The 20640-nt window shown below is 37.7% G+C and overlaps 1 protein-coding gene across 2 annotated transcripts in view; it reads right to left on the reverse strand.

Annotated features, from left to right (window-relative positions):
- The window catches only part of LOC136877071 (nucleolar protein 14), a 111405-nt gene that overhangs the window by 30421 nt on the left and 60344 nt on the right, over nt 1–20640 (reverse strand). For both annotated transcript variants that reach the window (XM_067150888.2, XM_068228669.1), the window contains exons 11-12: nt 16049–16213; nt 2204–2364 (exon numbers count right to left, since the gene is read on the reverse strand). In XM_067150888.2, coding sequence (XP_067006989.2) covers nt 2204–2364; nt 16049–16213 — 326 coding nt within the window. The remainder of the gene's footprint in view (nt 1–2203; nt 2365–16048; nt 16214–20640) is intronic.

Below are 20640 nucleotides of genomic sequence, written 5' to 3' on the forward strand. Positions count from 1 at the left end.
CATGAATCTGCTTCTCCAAGTAGAACCAATGTTGTTCGTATCAAGACTATTTGGAGGCTATGGCATAAAAGCAAATTCATTGTCACTTTCCTCGAAACAGCCCTTTGCAATCCTGGCAGTGTGACATGGCTGCCACCATCACAGAACACTGCTGATATGAATGGATTGACTTCATTCCCAATAACATCCAGATACTGGATAGCTGCTAGGGATTCGTGTACTGAGATGAAAACTTCCATGGAAACTTCAACAACATTATCACACCTAGTCCACAGCCTGTCTCCACCCAGCGGTACAACCACATGCCATAGCCTCCGATGGAAATCAGTATACACGCGCACGTTATGAACAAGGAATCAGGATTGATCGGATCAGGCACACTTTTTCCAATCATCCACAGTCCAGTGGTGATTTTGTGCCTACATCAGGAGCTGCCTGTGGTGAAATGCAGTCTGCATGCGGGTACAACTGCATCATCGAAACCACAGTCCCACGTGCAGCAGTGGTCCATAAACACTGCCCAGGTAGCAGATTTGCCTAGACTTTTCTTAAATTAAAAATATCAAAGAATATGGAAATTTGGTCTGATCATTATCATTGAATATGTGTTTACAACAGTGTTAGTATTGTTTTTTTTTTTTGCTAGGGGCTTTACGTCGCGCCGACACAGATAGGTCTTATGGCGACGATGGGATAGGAAAGGCCTAGGAGTTGGACGGAAGCGGCCGTGGCCTTAATTAAGGTACAGCCCCAGCATTTGCCTGGTGTGAAAATGGGAAACCACGGAAAACCATTTTCAAGGCTGCCGATAGTGGGATTCGAACCTACTATCTCCCGGATGCAAGCTCACAGCCGCGCGCCTCTACGCGCACGGCCAACTCGCCCGGTAGTATTGTTTTAAGAGGAAGTAAAACTAGGCAACCATCCCTATATGACACTAATCAGAGGGAAAGAATGGATGAGACCAGACACTTCGAAAAATAAAGGTATCAGCCAAAGAAAGACAAGGGCCACGAAGGACAAGAAAATGAAAGACTCCCTATGCCTTGACACTTAACCCTTCTTTAGTCGCGCAAAAATTATTACGTTACTAGTCGCGCAAGGAGGTAACTTCCGGGGCTAAAAATGTGCGTAATTTTCGTCCTTTGAGATGTTGTTTTGGCATGTTCGTTTGCAGTATTCTTCGGTATAATTAAAAGAAACCCTTTTAAGTATTAGTAGGTTATTCCTACACAGTTTGTTTGATCTAAAATCAGAATACTACAGACCTTAACTGTGACGAATGGTCTTATGATATTACCTATAACGATCACATCATATGAAATATGAAATAATATTTTTCTAAAATACGTTTAGAAGAACAGAACAACAAAGTCATCGACCTAGAAAATAAATAATATGCACTAAAATATAAGGATTTTTGCTTATTTGCACATGGAAGAAACGTGCAGGTGGTGTCACTTGTCACAACAATGATCCCACACTCGCTCACGATTGCACCGAAATGCTGTCAGGACGAGTCCAAATGAACAAGGAGAAAGGTATAGGGGTGGGGAGACCAACAGTTCAACTGAGAAGTTCAGTACTGTGCAAAATGTAATCAGCCCGGAGGAAATCTCGATGAGCGACTAAAGGAAGGTTAATACCATCGGAGTCGTAAAAGAACAAGAGTTTACCAAGGGAAGTCGGATAGGATAGATGAAAGTGAGGAACCTGCGTGGTCAACAACCCTCGCCTACACCCCTCCCCCACTCCCCCATGCCGAGAGCCCCTGGGACCCCTTTTTTAGTCACCTCTTACAACAGGCAGGGGACACCATGAGTGTTAGTCTATCACCCCTACCCACAGGGGGACGTGTTCACAACAGTGGCAAGAGAGCAACCCACAAGCCCTGCAATTTCAGAGATGTTGGTATCCAAAAGCTGTGCCATCACAATTTGCCATCTATCAAACGAGGGGAAATTGGCTGCTTTTCCCATTCTGATGCCAGAAAAACTATTAACAGCAAGCCTGTAGTCCTGCACTATATACACCATGCAATTAGAGTGTCACTCTCCCTGCTCCAGGCACGCTAAATGTTCCTGGGTCGGGGAGATCATAATACAATGGCTCATCAGTGTACAGCATATTCAGTCATCACACACACAACTGAAAGCATGAAAAGAACTGAACTATGGACCTCTGGATAATAAACAACACATACCTTTCTTCAGAAAGAACAAGAAGACTAGCCAAACCACCACTCTTCTTGAATGGTGGAACTGGTGGAGGTAGATTGCTAGATGTCTTAGGAATAGCTGAATATAAAACTCCTCGGAGGAAGTTGACAGCAGCAGGAGAAAATCTCTTCGACAATACTGTATACTAAAACAAAGAATCAATAACCAACAACAGAGTCACTTAGTCATTAACCTGGGGGTTATAACTTAATGCCTTCTTTAAGAGAGGGCCCCTATAATAATAGTACCAACATAGTTTAGAATTAACAAACATCATTTATTAAATAATCCAAAAAGAATTCAGAGTTGTACAATTAAGAGATTTCTCATTCTTCTAATAATATGAATGTTGAGATTTTAGGCTGAAGGCCGATTAGATACATTCAGCTATCATGACTGTCTAAGTGTCACTGATGAGCATAGCACAGAAATGAGGAGTGTGGTAGTTCACCTAGCCAGAGATGCTATGGTGACAGGCCAACCAACCCAATGGATGCCACTTTCACACCATTCATTACAAGAACTGGCATTATTACCATTGCCACTGATCGATGGCGGTCTTAATTATAAATTCAGGTTCAAATCCAAGTCTCTATCTTCCTTTTATGTGTTCAATGTTGTTATTATTATTATGTTTGCCATTTTTAGCTGTTGCATGATGCCATGGATTAGCTGTTGCATGATGCCATGGATGAGTTGGTTAACTGACCATATTTCACCGAATGACTGCTGACGATACTTTTATATCAGCCAGATCATATCTTCACGTGGAATCTGAACCACTCCACAAGCTTGTCTAGTAACTCATATAAAGGCCTTCTGCTTTGATTACCACCTGAAATCTGTGAAGAACAGAAGACATGAGACGAGCAATACATTATCTGCTCTCACCATGTCCTCTCAAACATCAAGGACTAGATTCCAAAGGTCATCTTGGTATCTTGGGGCGGGGTCAGGCCAGTTCTCCCTCAAGACGCACTTTGTCTTAGCCCATATGTTTTCAACTGGGCTGAGATCTGCAAGGGAGCCAGTAGACTGATTTGGCCCTATTCAGAGAACCATTTCTGGGATCATATTTCTCTTCCACACGTGATTATAGGTGAAGCTGAAAAAATATAGCAATAGTTGCACTTCTCTACTCAAATGCACAAAATCTGGCCATCACAGAAGGTGGTTGCTCATGATGAGTAAAGCAGTACAAAAACATAGCGCACTACAAAACGGGCAAACTTTGATTTTTTTAAAAACAAGTCCTGCTTGAGATTCAAACACGAATGTGTGGAACAGTAAGTGAGAATTTTATCTACGAAACAATGCATGAACCTAAGCGACTGTGAGTTGCTGGAGGTGTTGTATATCTTGCTACTCAAACAAATTAATCCAAATATTACCGAGCATTTACGGAAAGGTACTGATCCTAATATCGAGCCTGTCACAGATATCATTCTAACACAATGCCTCACCACCAACAATCTGTCTGTACAGGAGGGTCAAATGATGGTGTCCAAGGCAGGTGAGCACTATACGGCTCCTGTCAGGACAACTAGAAGATGGATTCAGTGGTACTGCAAAATAGGAAATCCCAGTACACGCATCAGTAGTGGATTGTGGTGTGTTTCAACACCAGCCCAGGTTAATAAGCTGCTGAACACATCACATCAGAATCCATTTCTAAGTACGGTAAATTAAAGCACAATACTGGGTTTCCTGGATATGTGGATACTACTTGGCGACAACTCCGTTCCACTGCTGGCTTGCGGAGTACAAGTGCGAACATTAAACCGAAGCCCTTCAACAAACATATCAGCTACACCACCTAGCGTTTGCCCAGGAAAATACAATGGTGACTAGGAAAATGTTATTTTCTCTGACAAATCTCCCTTTTCCTCGGTGAACGACGGACTTATACGAGTATATAGAACATCGAGCCCCAGTAAATCAAGGAGTCTTCCCTCAGTAGTCGCGTGTCTTTATCAGTGTGAGGCTGGATATAATAATAAAACTGTTCATACAAAAAAAAAAAAAAAAAAACTTGAGACTTGGATTTTGAACCTCAACTTACAACTACAGTGTCTGAAACTATCCATCCATTTACAGGCTAAGTTATTATTCCATTGGTCAGCCCATCAATAAATCAAAATTCTTCAACTTAAAAACCAGCAATTATCGTTATCTGTCTGTTGCCTTCAATTGCAGGAATCAAACACGAGGCCATTTATGTTATGCTAAATGCAACAAGGAACTGACATGTTTAGTGCATTAAACCATAAAATAAAGCACAGGTAAATAATGACAAGAATAAAAAGAAATAATTCACCTTCTCTCTATGCTTACCTTCATACCCAAGCTATCAATGGACGAAATACATAATGCTATACAGAGAACTGAAATTAAATAAGGGAATCTTAATAATTGTTCTGCATTCATATTGCTCGTGTATTCCAAGTAGCGACTGTGCTTACAAATTGTTCTAGTTCGCTATATAAAAAAAGGACAGTGACTAGTAGGTGGATTTGAATCACAGCAATTTACACCCTTATCTTCCATACACAGCATCTCTACTATTTAAGCTACTACATCCCACTATCGGAACAGATCACATAACCTATACTTGGCGATGACATGTTAATGGCTTTATCGGAAAGATAGTAGCTCTTCACCTTCTAGAAACAATTTCCTGCGCTATTTATTGTTTACCGTATTTCATCGCATAATCGTTGCACGTCCAAAATTTTATTCATCAATCTGTTTAAACTGCAATGTAAGTTGCATATGAATGCGCAATTTTAATACGTATATGGCTTATCGACCATTTGGCAACACAGTCAGACATTTGCGAGATGCCGTACAACATATAAATAAATAAATAAATAAATAAATAAATAAATAAATAAATAAATAAATAAATAAATAAATAAATAAATAAATAAATAAATAAATAAATAAATAAATAAATAAATGAATGAGTGAATGAATGAATGAATAAATAAATAAATAAATAAATAAATAAATAAATAATACTGGTATACGTACAACGCACGGCTTATCAGTAGTTTGACAATGTGGTCGCAAGAAAGTGTACAATTTATTCACCAGTGGCATATTATGAGTTATCATTTGAAATACGAAGTAAGGCTGTAAGTTATCACTTATCGGCAATGTCACCAGGATATACCAGCACCACATACACTTGTTTTCTAGTACAGCTTTCAAAGCCCTGCAACCAGAGGTGATTTCGTTTCAAAACACGCAGGCAAATGGTGACAAACTGAGAATATAATTCACGAAAAAGAAAGTAAATATTTGCTCTTATCAATTGTAAACATCAGAATGAATGTGTTATTTTTTTTATAACAACACTGCGTTCTTGTCGTCTGCTATAATAAATAATTGAACGCTCCGGTACTGGGAAATTTATGAGTAGGTACACCCCTACTTGCAACCCTTGTACATCACCTCTAGTGGACCTCTCCATGTTGTGGGGCTGTGTAGGTTTTCCCGTTTCGTGTTTATTAGGTACTCTTGCGGAAGTATCGACTGCTCTGGAATGTACAGACGCATGCGTGTGTTTGTAAGTGACTTGATTACTGTAGACATGTGCGTGTGAGAATTTTAAGTTTTATTTTGTTTTTGGGGTGTTTTTAGAAATATTTTGTTTTTGAATATAATAATACTGAACAGTTCTGGACAGTAATTTACAAAGCAACATTTTAACATGTGAAGCATACATCTGTAAGTATGGATAATTACAGAAACTATTCTACCGCTTTCAAGCTAAAGGTCTTCGCAGAACAGCACGGTAACAGAGCTGTGGAAAAAAAAGTTTCCGTGAATGGAAACTTGGCATTTGTGACTGGCAGAAATTCAAAGACATGCTTAAAAACCACAAACTATTCTAGACCCATATTTATATTAAATGTTGAACATTAATTTATTGAAACCACCTATTCAATACTGGTTAAGTCTTTATGACTATAACAATGTCATTACATTAACTTTGAGTATGGTACATGTTTTGCCTGGCATAGCAGGCATCATCAGCCATTAATTCTATCTCCAAGTCAGAGCTCTGAGTGGGTGCTATTTTTGGATTAATCATAGTCAATATTATTTATATAACATTGCAAAGGAGTGATTAAGCCGTCCATGTTTTAAAGTTCTAAAGTGACACTTTACTCACGTTCACATTTAATGGAATATATTGACTTAACTTTCATAATGTCGGTAATGAGAACGGCTTGCTGCAAGTGGAATTAAATCATCTGTACATTTTTACAACTTATTGGAGATTAACATATTGCTAGAACTATTCTTAAACATTATTTTTTACAACAATTTACATAATATATATACAAACTTATGGTACATTTTGGAATTGAACTGGTTGAACTTGTTTGAAGTTTCAATGGAATGTCTTATTCATATCCTGTCAAATGGAGAAAATGCTGATGCTGGGATGGCATTATAGTCTATTGAAGTCATAGCATTTAAATACCTTTTTATATTTGTAGGACATTGAAACATGTTCAGCTTATATGTGGTTTTTTTTTTTTGAGGTCTAAATATTCTATAGATTAGTATCACTCCTTAGAAGAATGAGCATCAATATGTAGGTGTCTTAAAGTGGAAAGGCGAGAATGCTGTTAGAGAGTTTGATCAAGATTTGTTAGATAACGGATTAATACATGACCGTATAAACTTCTTGTATGTTATTTCGTTGTGGAGCTTTTTGAGGTTATTCAGTGTCAGGTTGAAGAGCAGTTCACTGGATTCAAGATGTAGTGTGTGGCTGGTGGGTGTGTTGAAGTCTGTGGAATAAAACAATAAAAGTGTGTGAGTGCTATATTAGGATGATTTATTAGTTAGTTGATTTAATGTTCTTGAAACTTACCCTTTAGGCGTTAGGAGGAGGTCCTGTTGTGTTGCTTGTGTGAGGTGGTCTGAACAGTTGCTTTATCTCTGCTTCTTGTATTGTAGGTATGTGTCATTGTTGGCAGGGAGTGAGTTGGGTTATTGTTGGATTTATAGTTGAAGATTTAAAAAAAAAAATTACCGGTACTGTTTATGTTAAGAGATGACAATAAATTAGGGATTTGTTCCATGACCGGGTTCTTTGTTTCAACGGTGTCATTTAGATTTTTTTAAAAATCTTCAACTATAAATCCAACAATAACCCAACCCACTCCCTGCCAACAATGACACATACCTACAATACAAGAAGCAGAGATAAAGCAACTGTTCAGACCACCTCACACAAGCAACACAACAGGACCTCCTCCTAACGCCTAAAGAGTAAGTTTCAAGAACATTAAATCAACTAACTAATAAATCATCCTAATATAGCACTCACACACTTTTATTGTTTTATTCCACAGACTTCAACACACCCACCAGCCACACACTACATCTTGAATCCAGTGAACTGCTCTTCAACCTGACACTGAATAACCTCAAAAAGCTCCACAACGAAATAACATACAACAAGTTTATACGGTCATGTATTAATCCGTTATCTAACAAATCTTGATCAAACTCTCTAACAGCATTCTCGCCTTTCCACTTTAAGACACCTACATATTGATGCTCATTCTTCTAAGGAGTGATACTAATCTATAGAATATTTAGACCTAAAAAAAAAAAAAAAATAAAAAAAAAAAAAAAAAACAGCATTTTCTCCATTTGACAGGATATGAATAAGACATTCCATTGAAACTTCAAACAAGTTCAACCAGTTCAATTCCAAAATGTACCATAAGTTTGTATATACATTATGTAAATTGTTGTAAAAAATAATGCTTAAGAATAGTTCTAGCATATGTTAATCTCCAATAAGTTGTAAAAATGTACAAATGATTTAATTCCACTTGCAGCAAGCCGTTCTCATTACCGACATTATGAAAGTTAACAGTCAATATATTCCATTAAATGTGAACGTGAGTAGAATGTCACTTTAGAACTTTAAAACATAGACGGCTTAATCACTCCTTTGCAATGTTATATAAATAATATTGACTATGATTAATCCAAAAATAGCACCCACTCAGAGCTCTGACTTGGGGATAGAATTAATGGCTGATGATGCCTGCTATGCCAGGCAAAACATGTATCATACTCAAAGTTAATGTAATGACATTGTTATAGTCATAAAGACTTAACCAGTATTGAATAGGTGGTTTCAATAAATTAATGTTCAACATTTAATAATTGATTTTCAATACGGTCAAAATGAAAATAATCACTTGTCATATTTATATGTTCGGAAACAGGGAAGTGTCCGAAAATTGACAAAGAAGTGTTTGTGTATGGCAATGAAATACGTAAAAATGGGGGTATCACGCAAACACAACATACCCATAACTCAGTTTAAGGCGAGTCGAGGGTGGGTTATGAGGTTCGTGCGACGACACAATCTGTCGGTGCAAAGGAGAACAACACTATGTCAAAGGTTGCTGATTGCATGGACATGATTGTAAATTTTCTCCAATTTTTTCTTACATTTGCACCAGGAAACTTCATATTTACTTCCTCAAATTGGTAATGCTGATCAGGTTCCAGGCTTTTTCGATGTGCCTCGCAACAGCACTATTGCGCTAAAAGGATCACGGAGAGTATAGCCTATTTTATGAAAATCAGCGGTAGTGAGAAATTACGATGCACAGCTGATGGAGGAAAGTTGCCACGTTACATAATTTTCAAGAGGAAAACGATGCCTAAGCAATTACAATTTTCCCGTGGAATTCATCTACGAGTGCAACCAAAGGGTTGGGTGGTCGTAGTACTCATGCTAGACCAGGTTAAAACTGTGTGGGATATAAGACCCGGTACACTACTGAAACAGATTCCAAGGTCGCCTCATGAACGAAGTGAAGCAACTTCTCAATGAAAATAAGACACAATACGTAGTCAATCCCGGTGACCTAACATCTACTTTGTAGCCATTGGGTTTAAAAACCCATTTAATGACCACTTATGTTGATTTTGCAAGTGAATGATGAGCAGCAATCAGTAGCTGAACAGGTCAGAGTCATAGTGGGCCATCTCCAGAAATCGGTAAAATGAGAATGACATCTAGCTGGATAATTTTGCACTATCTATCTGTTATGAAAGTGGTCCATCTCCAATAACTTCCATTTGTGTAATATTGTACCTTAAAAGTATTATGCAAAATAAATTGCCTACTTATATTTTTGAGCCAAAGTGGTCCAAATCCTTACAGCCAATCTGAACATCCCTAATAGTCACGTGACATAGCTATACGTCATGGTGAACGCTGAGGCAGGCAAGGACGTAACCAAAGCAGTAAAATTTTAAAAAGACGTAGAAATACTGAAAATTGGATTAAAAATAAGCAAAGAATAATGAGAAACAGTGGTAATGAATTTGTAAGTGGTAGTGGGGATGGTGTATCCGCCAAAGTCTACAAGGACAAGACTGTAAATGTCCATTTTGATGTTTTGCAAAGTTGGGTGTTATGGACGACCGCAAAAGTATACACGACAATATTGGGAATTTCAATTAGCAAAATGGTTATCTAGCAGCAGTAGTACAAGTAGTTAATATAAAACAAAGTCGTGCGACCACTGAGGCAAAGGACAGTCATAAACAACACTCAATGTTGTACTTTGTAAAACTTAAGGTATGCACATCTGAAATATGTTAAATAATCATAAGCATTAATATGATTAACTTCTTTACCAATGTTTGAAGGTATTTAACTAACATCATACCATTTTTTTTTAAATAAACAAATATTGTAGGCCTACGACCGCTACTACTAACCTAATTTTGGCATGCATTTCTAATCAATGTGGTCTCTAGCATCCTTAACATTAAGCTGACGACTTAAACATTCTACTACAAACATACATAAAAATCACACCACTTGTTTCTTTATATTAATGAAGGGTGAAACAACTTGGAACAACAGAAATTGGGAGAATATCAGGGAGGTTTCCAACCAGGATGAAGCTGTCCCGATCAAATCATCTTAAGTGGATCATGAAATACCATAGAGTTTGGAACAAGAGATCAATTATCACTTACGTTGATTTAAAGAAAAAAAAGGCTTAGTGGCCAGTATCCAATATTTGGAAGCCATGAAGATGGTTTTACATGGTTTCCCATTTTTACACAAAGCAAATGCTGGGGCTGTACCTTAATTAAGGCCTCGGTCACTTACCTCCCACTTCTAGCCCTTCCCTGTCCCATCGTCGCCATAAGACCTATCTGTGTCGGTGCAACGTAAAGCAACTAGCAAAAAAGCTTATGACAGTATTCATCATGAGTCACTACTGAACGTCCTTAAAGAATTTGGTTTACACCAAAAACTCATCAATCTTATTGGAACCACTCTTAAGAATATTGACTCAAAAGTCAACTTTAGAGGTGAATGGTCTGAGCCACCTGAAATCCACACCGGACTTCGAAGGGAGATGGACTCTCGCCATTACTGTTTAACTGTGCCCTGGAGAAAGTCATGCAAGAATGGGTAAAGAAATGTCATTCAAACATCAAGATAGGCAGAAATATTAAACTTAATTGCCTAGTATTCACAGACGATCTTGCATTACTAGCAAGTAGTATGGAAGAAGCGAAATTTCAAATAGAAGAACTCTAGAAAATCGCTGCAAAAATCGGACGGCAAATCTCGTTTGAAAGGACTGAAATGATGCCAACCTTGCCACCAGCCATTCCCCTTGACAATGACAAACAAATTAAGATTGTGAATAAGTTCAAATATCTGGGGAAATTATAACCTGGAACACAAAAAAAGAAAACATTGATCAACAGCAGAACATCTAAACTGAAAACTGCACAGCGAATCACCTGGCCAACTTATAAAAAAAATATCTCTCTTCATGAATGTTAAATTTCAACATTACAATACAGTTCTAAAACCCAAAGCACCTTATGCTAGTGAAACACACTTCAAGTTGAATACTAAATCAACAACCGATAAATTGCAGAAAGTAGATAGAAGAATCATCAGGACAATCATCAATAAGAAACACCAAGTTGATGGCCATGATGAAGATTATTACCTAATGAAGTGGTATATCATGAAAGCGAATCAATAATAGATATAATGCGGAAAAAGAGAAGTGCCTTTATTCAGACTGCCAGAAACCAGACTAGTGAAGCAGTTATGTAGTTACTTCTGAAAAAAAAAAAAAAAAAAAGAACAATTGGTTCACAGACATCATAAAATGATTTAGAAGAATTAAATTTATCAATGCTCCAAATTGAAGGCAGAGAAGACAAGAGAATTATAAGGAATAAACACCTGCGATTCAAACTCATAACATTTGAACAAAGTTACTGATGAAACGGAAAATAAAAAATTGGTTTCAGAATGGGAACTTTATAAACAAAAGGTGGCAAAAAGCGCAAGGAAATGTACACACTACAACTTTTGGAATGCAGCAGACCCTCTCACTGCCTCTTTTGACCACTAGTATTTACTTCTATAAAAGGAAATTTTTGCTATACAATTTTGGAGTTCATGTTTGTGAGATGGGGAAAGGGGAACTACAGAAGCGGCATCATGCCTACTTCATTATCTGAAGAATGTAAATACAAAGGCTAATAACTTGGTGGCCTATTAACATACATGTGGTAGTCAGAATCACAATCAGTACATTGCAGCTTTATAGTTTGTTTAGTAAGCCATTCCCAGTTTAAAACAATAGATCATAAGTTTTAGAATCAGGTCATTCTTTCTTACTAAATGATAGAAATTTCCAAACGCAAAGTGATATCTCTTTTTTCAGCGAATGAGTACATTGAAATGATAAAAGGTTTTAGGAGAAAGAATCCCTTTTCAGTAAACCAAATGGTAGGCCAATTTTGTCCGAACAAAAGACCTAGCGAATGGGTTATTAATTGGTAAGGAAACTGTTGACGGGAAAAAGGTACAGTAGCTCAAAATATAATGGTTCCGATCTGAATCAGAATATCCATTCCAGATTAAGTTTTGCTACACCTTGAATGAGATGCAAGCTTGGCAAATACTTTATTGTTCTCCTAATCGCAGAGGTAGGTGTACAGTAAAGGTATCATCAGTGCCCTCACCTTTCAGCTTAAGTCCGGCTTACGACGCCCCTATTCCAATAACAAAATCTAAGTATGATGATTTAATTTCTATGCTAGAATATATTCCTCCCAATCACCATGACATCTATAAAGACTTAACTTACAAAGAAGCCACTGATGAGCACCAAGAAAGTAAATTTCGAACTGAATGGAGATGACCCATTGTACTGCATAGTGCAAATATAGCACCAGAATGGGCCAAATCCATGATGTTGAAAAATGTTCAAATTCATTGCTGTTACATTTATATTTGAAGTCAAGATAACAATATCACTTTTTACTCCAAGATTGAGGTATCCTTTAGTTACAATGTGCATGTAGTAAATGACTTTATTTTTGTTCCATTAAATTATGACTAGTGTTTAACTTTAAGCCTTGTTTTCTCCATTTTTTAAAATGGTGCTTGGCCCACTATGGCTGTGACCCCTGCTGGAAATATTAGGTGTCCAACCTTCGCTTTATTATGCTCATGGGCAATGACGAGTTGCGAATTTACACCACCTGAACTAGTCTCCAAGAGCTTCAAAAAGACTCTGATTTCGAACGCACTATACGCATCCGAAGATGACGCAGTGTGGCAGAGTAACGAAGATTATGATGATGGTATGAGCAGCAGCAAGGATGGCGCATCAGATACCGAAACTAGAGATAGGGACATAAAAGATTTTTGAGTAAATTGTGTACCGGAAAATCCGTATTTCACAATAATGCAATAAATTTTGCTAGTGTAATATTTTAACTTAAATAATCTGATTGGCAATTCATTTAATAAGATCATTTTTAATTTCAGATTGGAGGAACGATCACCGAACTGTTGTGATTATTGCGTGTACCTTAAAATTATATAAAATACAATTTAGTTATAAATTATTTTTTTCAGTAATACAATACTGGTATAAAAATATTCTTTGTATAATGATTGTACCCTAGTATTTTTTCAAAAATTTTGGTATAAAAAGTGTGTCGATTATGCGGTGTACAATTATCACTTATTTTTACTACTGATTTGATGGGATCGACTACCGTACTTCCCAGATAATATGGGTTGCATCAAGCACAATGCTCCACGGTAAACAAAATAATCTAAATGTAAAACTTTCAATTAAACACACAACAATAACTCTAAAACAACAAAATACAATAGTTCATAAAATATCAATCAACGTTACAGTAAAGAAACATTATGGTATCTCAGTGGTGTCTACAAGCCAGATACTACATATGCTTCCGTTGAACAGTTTACCCTCATTGGTGTAACTCTAATGTAGCAGATTCTTCGATTTTAGCTAACAGCCAAATTTTGTGTGGTAGTGTGTACATGTCAAAAATGAACCCTACAAAACATTTTGAGCTCTTAGTGTAAGCCATATAAGATCTGTCGGTAATACATAGCCAAAGGCTTCTTCAAGATCGAAGAAGACTGAGTGAAGGTTCTGTTTGTTCTCCATTATTATTATTATTCTCATCACATTAATCTATATGTTTAAAAAAATTCCTAAAAACAGCTTTGCCCAGTCTATCCATCCATTCTTTGCTACTGGCTTTATGTCGCACCGACACAGATAGGTCTTATGGCAACGATGGGATAGGAAAGGCCTAGGAGTTGGAAGGAAGCAGCCGTGGCCTTAATTAAGGTACAGCCCCAGCATTTGCCTGGTGTGAAAATGGGAAAGCACTGAAAACCATCTTCAGGGCTGCTGACAGTGGGATTCGAACCCACTATCTCCCGGATGCAAGCTCACAGCCGCGCGCCTCTAACCGCTCGGCCAACTCGCCTGGTCCCTTCCATTCTACTGGAGTGAATTGCTTCATTTTGTTCTATTCTCTCTGGAATTACCTGCCAGACAATCACCAGTCATTGATAGGTCTTCAAGTTCAGTCAACTTTCAACAATCCTAAAATTAAATCACTAAATTCACTAAATGGCCACTCCAATAATAGCAGGTGAAGGCTTACTCCAGCCCGCAATACATTCTGTACTTAGCTAATTGCAGACCGTTAAGAAGATCTTTACATGAAGATACAGGCAAAGCTAATTGATTAAAAATGATGGCATCTATAGGCAAACCTGAAATTTCAATCAAATTTGGTACACATATGACTTAGTGCTATCTGGGAAGAAATACTGTGAGAGTAGGACACATCTAGAACACCTAGCGGTGGAGTGGGGAGGGAGTGACATGTAGAAAAGTAATCGGAACTACTTATATTGTGTTGAATACATAGTTTTCGCATAAATATGTACAATTATCACTTATTTTTACTACTGATTTGATGGGATCGACTACTGTATTTCCCAGAAAATATGGGTTGCATCAAGCACAACGCTCCACGGTAAACAAAATAATCTAAATGTAAAACTTTCAATTTAACACACAACAATAACTCTAAAACAACAAAATACAATACTTCATAAAATATCAATCAACGTCACAATAAAGAAACATTCACCTGACAGTTAAAAGGTAATACAAATCCTAAAAGTAAACTTTCACAAAAGTACCCAGGCAGCGTATGGAGCAATTTCTTATCAAAACACATCATCTGACCTATTTATAACGAATGCTGCGGAGCAGCACGGGTCCGCTAGTCCATTATGAAATGGCAATGATCACACGCCTCGCTATCATCTGGTAATTCATTACACATGCTCATAATGATAGAAACCTAACATGTTAGAAAAGGAGTGAGATGCTTTTGATCAAGTTGCAAGCGTACAAAGATTTCAATGGAGGGAGTCCCAAGCTGCATTACACTTCTAATGCATATGATGGAAGAGACAGAGAAGCAACAGCACAACATCTGACCTAATATTTGCAGTTAAGAAAGGAGAAGATATCACAAAAGATGACAATAGTATAACAAAGAATAAATTATGGGAATGTCTGGCAAACAGAAATATACCATAAAATATAATGAATACAGTAGAACTCCCATTTAGCGTTTTTACAGGGACCAGATATTTTTAACCTTAAATTGGGGTTTACCTTAAATCAAGGTTTCAGTAAAAAGCACACCTTTTCCAGGGATCTTTGCCTGCATTAACATAAACTGTACTTTACACAGTGACTGCAATAAAACAAGGAGATATCTACCCAACAAACTGTACTGTAGTTACAACTTTGTAGGGTTTGTGCTGAAGATACTCTTGTGTTAAACTTTGTCCTTAGAAAATACAGCGATCCATTAATTTTGCCGGTCAGTGTAGTTGCAGGTCTCTTAAAACTTTGTCTCCCTCTAAGTTATTAAGGAATATTATTCCTAATAATGGTGAGCCTATGGTTAACCCTTCCTAATGACAGATTATTGCTGGTGAATGCAAAACCGCTTTATAAAGTTATACATGATTTTCTATAAAAGTTGAGAAAAATACCTAACTTGCACAAAAACACATTAAAATCAAGGATATAATCTAAATACAAGAGTATATAATGTAAAACAACCATGCACTTCAGTAAAACACACTAGAAAATAACACGATGACCGGCATGAATGGAGAGTTCCACCGACGAAAAAACAGTGTGGATTGGGAGCAAAAACATGCTTTAAAAGGAAAGCAGGCCATTGCTATCCTAGGAGAATAATGTAGCAAACATCAGACCAACATGTTGTTCATAAATAATCCAACAGATGGCAGAGACCCTTAGTAGAGCTGCCAACTGACTTGCTATTAAAAGTCAATTGGGACAGGGCAGTCATCACATAAGGAAATAAACATTTTATATTGTCAATCTCACCTCTAGCATCAAAGCAACCAAGAAGAGTCCAGACGCTATGTCATGTTTTGTTTTAACTCGACACTGTAATAACATCTGGCACATGAATACTAGCGCAGGAGTAACAACTGGATGTCTGAAGTCCGATGTGGGAAACAGCAGGGAGATCACTTTCAGGAATATCAACTGTAACAAAGTTTGCAATGAGCTTCAACAGAGAATGTAGCAACCAACAGTAAATAAATATTAACCTTCACAGGCATATTATCATTCACACATCAATCTACTGGTTACAGTCACATTCTCAGAGAAGAAAATAAACTTGTTAAATTTAAAAAAGGAAAGCTCAGAACTGGAGCAAAAAGGTAGGATAAAAAGGGGAGTATCAATACACAAAATGCTCCACAGATAAAACTGCAGGGAGGCATAGCCACAGACTTCTTACTAGGCAGCTGAGGTTGGAGTCCCAACCAAAGTATGTGGGATTTTTAAAATAAAATGTCATGTTTCTGTGTATCAGATTCCACGTAAAACTGGAAGTTCACTTATTAATATTCGTAAAACTTGAGAAGAATTTCAGACAACAGACAACTAAATGTTTATGAAATTAACAGAAAACCAATTCCATAGTGTGATCCAAATTTATTTTATCAAATTTCTATCATTAGAATATGTTATACAAAATATGCTGAAAATACGCATTAATTAATTGTCCAATGGGTTGGCAAAAATCAAGGTGCCGAAATTGGGCTGTGTCTTATACTTGCATTAATATACAGACAGTATTTCAGAAATTAAAAAGTACATCAAATCTGCTTTTAAATTTCTTTGTGTACATAAATTATGTAGACTTGAGCATAGCGCATCGAAGAGGAAGTGCGACATCTTCTCCATTCGCCCGTAAGAGAGCTCAAGAGGTTGGTGGGACACCCGCTTGGTGGCAGCACAGGCGATTGATGTCAACAGAGACCCTTGGCCATTAGCCAGCGTTCTATTCGCCTTCAGTTGTAGTAATTTTTATTGCTCATTATTGTCGCTGTCAGAGATGTTTCGACAGTTTGCATTATTAGGGTATTCACGATTGAGTGGTATAAGAAGTGTTATGTTCTAAATACCTCGGTCTTTGTCGCTATTGTGCTATAAGGCAACGTATATCAGTGTGGGAGGAAACTACAACATCATGCCCTCGTATTTTGTACCCGGACGGGGCGAGCTGGCCGTGCGGTTAGGAGCGCACAGCTGTGAGCTCGCATCCGGGAGATAGTGAGTTCGAACCCCACTGTCGGCAGCCCTGAAGATGGTTTTTCGTGGTTTCCCATTTTCACACCAGGCAAATGCTGGGGCTGTACCTTAATTAAGGCTACGGCCGCTTCCTTCCAATGCCTAGGCCTTTCCTGTCACATCATCGCCATAAGACCTATCTGTGTCGGTGCGACGTAAAGCAACTAGCAAAAAAAAAAATTTTGTACCCAGTTACAGGTCTGGATATGACCGATTGTCTTCAGGTAGTCATTTCTTTAGGCCCCCTAAAGAGTATGGTGTTTTACTAAATGGGGAAAGGCTATCCATAGAAAAGACCAAAAATTAACTCATAACTGTTTCGTGTGTGACATTCATTTTTGCGATGACTTTCTAGTAAAAGTCGACTTGTTAATTGTGAATGGTGAAAGAGAAGAGATACCAAGACAGCACTGGAAATTAAAGCCAGAAGCATTTCCTCACATATTTCCTTATCTACCCGGAAAGGCAGTTAAGAAACGCAACTCCCCAACGAATAGGCAATCTACACGAGCAGATCGTAAATATCAGTGATAGTGATCAACCTGTACGCTCAGCAGTTAAAGATAGCTTTAATGTCGCAGATGCTAGGAAAACAATTGCGCTATTTCTGATTCTTCGATCTCCTCTTTAAATTAATCAATTTCATTGTTTGTATTGAATAAGGTGGATACAAATTATGATAAAAGTTGCTGCCTCTATATGTAAATTACATGTTACATTATACTATTACACAGACAAAATAATAAAAAATAAATCTTTCCGTCAATTAACACCACAGGTGTGCGTTAGTTAAACCAGTATGGGCTGCAAACCACTTTACCACCTTTAGCATTAGTAGTCACTTGCACGTTCTCCATAACAACAACCATGTCATTACTGTAATCTGTGTTGCAGTCGTACTTGAGCCTTAAAACGTGGTTTTCAGTCCTGTAGGCACTTACTGATAATAGTTTCTCGCGTTGTAAGGCTTAAAATCAGCTTTCTTTCTTCCTTGAATCAATGGTTTATTTTCAATGAATCTCCTAACTGCCTTCTGATTGTCTTCAGGATTTTTCTTCATGTATTTCTCAACAGCTACCTATTAACATCAGGTTTTCTTTCAGTAAATTTTTTTACAGACTCCCTACATTTTTATCTTAATTTAATCAGTGAATGTAGAGCAGCACTTGTCCCCTCTTTAGTTTTCATTAGATGATGGAACTTTTGAACTGTTTTTCAAGATTGAGAATTTAAATAATCATAAGACACAACAAAAAGGCACTTGTTTTTAGGAAGAGGATGATAATCAGTGAAATGAAATTCACTGTTGATTTTGACATTGGCAGAACACTGAGAAAAAAACTTTCCAGAGCTCATTACATCAAGAGATGTAAGGAGAGAGCTAGTGATAGTGAGTAGTTGTTGATGAGGAGGAGCATACTGAGGTGTGTGTTGTTCAAAATGCAATGGCATCATGGGACCAAAACACTTAAAATGTATTACAGTCCTTTCCTTGACAGGGTCTTCAGGCTGTATTATCACATTCCTTTCCCAATGAACCACCAGATGGTAAAAGTACATTTTACCAACAGCCACAATTTTGCAGTGGGTAGCAAATGAGTGGAAAAGGACATGTAAGCCTGATACTCAACCATGGTTTAGTACATGTTTCCACATGAAATCATAGTAAACACTTGAAACCATCACCAGTTGTTACAAATATGCTGTACAACACTAAGCCACACCTGAGACGGCAGACAGTCAGTGCCATGCGTAAAGTAAAGTAGGGAGTAGAAGAAACAGGACCTGTCTCCCTTTGTAGGTACAACACGGTGAGGTACCATTACAAGTACAAGTAACTATTCTCATTTTGGTTACGTATTGAAGATGACATACATCATAAATATTAAGCCGTCAGTAGCAATGAGCACCATTCCTAACTAACCCTATTATGGAAGAGAAAAGGAAAATTGAGTCAACTATCAGTAACAGGAACTACAGGGGGTATACTGTTGCTTCACGTCCATAGGTTAAACCTTAAAAAGCCCTCCACGTGACCCCTGGGTGGTGCTAAGGAAGCAACAACATTGGCTGCTGGACCCAGCAAATATGCAAACTGTACGAAGTAATCCACTCAACGGCTCTTTTAAGAGCCAATTGACTCGAAAGCTTGGACATGGTATTAAAATTTGCCAACTGAATATTGAAGGTGTCAGTAGATCTAAGTGTGACGTTTTGTCAAAATTGCTATGTAAAAATGACATTGATTTGGTACTCATTCAAGAAACACATGCTGCTACAGAAGATGAGCTAAGCAAGAGAGGGAAGATTTATGGTTATAGTATTACTGGTGCTACCTTTGATAATTTATATGGTATTGCTACATATGCCCATAACAACTTGGAGCAGATTGAATTTATCTCATCTAGTACAATTAATAATATTCATACTGTAACAATAAAACTGCAAGACGTAACCATCGTAAATATCTACAAACCTCCAACCATCTGCTGGCCAACCCCAGCTCTTCCAGATGCAAGTCATCCAACTATCTATGCTGGCGACTTCAACAGCCACCATGAAACTTGGAAATATGCAAGAAATGATGATTGCAGCATAGCTTTCGTAGAATGGTCAGAAGACCAAAATGTACATCTTATATTTGATGCAAAAGACAAAGGCATGTTTAAATCTGCTGCTTGGAAGCGAGAGTCCAACCCAGACTTCTGTTCCGTCACATGTGACTCTGAAGGCAACCCTCTACCCATGATGAGAGAAGTTTTGAGGGACTTCCCAAACAGTCAACACAGATCAATCTTCCTTGAGATGGGCATCTCTGTTCTCTTAATTACATCTTTCCCACGCCCACGCTGGAACTTTAAAAAAGCAACCTGGACGAAATTCTCTGAAGAGCTGGACAAATGCATCAGATGGATTCCTGCAACCAGAGATAATTATCAGAAATTTGTAGAGCTTGTGAAATCTGTAGCCAAAAAGCACATCCCAAGAGGTTACAGGAAAGAATACGTTCCTGGATGGAGTGAACAGAGCGATGCCCTATTCAAAGATTTTCTTGAAACAGGTGCCCATACGACTGGTGAGGAGCTATTACGGAGTCTGGATAAAAATCGTAGAGAGAAATGGACAGAAACAGTTTGTAACCTTGGATTTCTCTCATTCCAGTAGAGAAGCCTGGAACCTACTGAGAAAACTTGGAGGAAGCTCAACAGGAGTTAAGAGAGAAGTCGACTATCTAACCAGACAAAATAGCATCCCATATTGTTTTAACTTCAAGGGTTACTAAAGATAAAAAACATACAAAAACAGTGAGAAAGAACCTAAGGATGCTTAAA

Source organism: Anabrus simplex, chromosome 7 (genome assembly GCF_040414725.1).
Source record: "Anabrus simplex isolate iqAnaSimp1 chromosome 7, ASM4041472v1, whole genome shotgun sequence".
Taxonomy (NCBI): domain Eukaryota; kingdom Metazoa; phylum Arthropoda; class Insecta; order Orthoptera; family Tettigoniidae; genus Anabrus; species Anabrus simplex.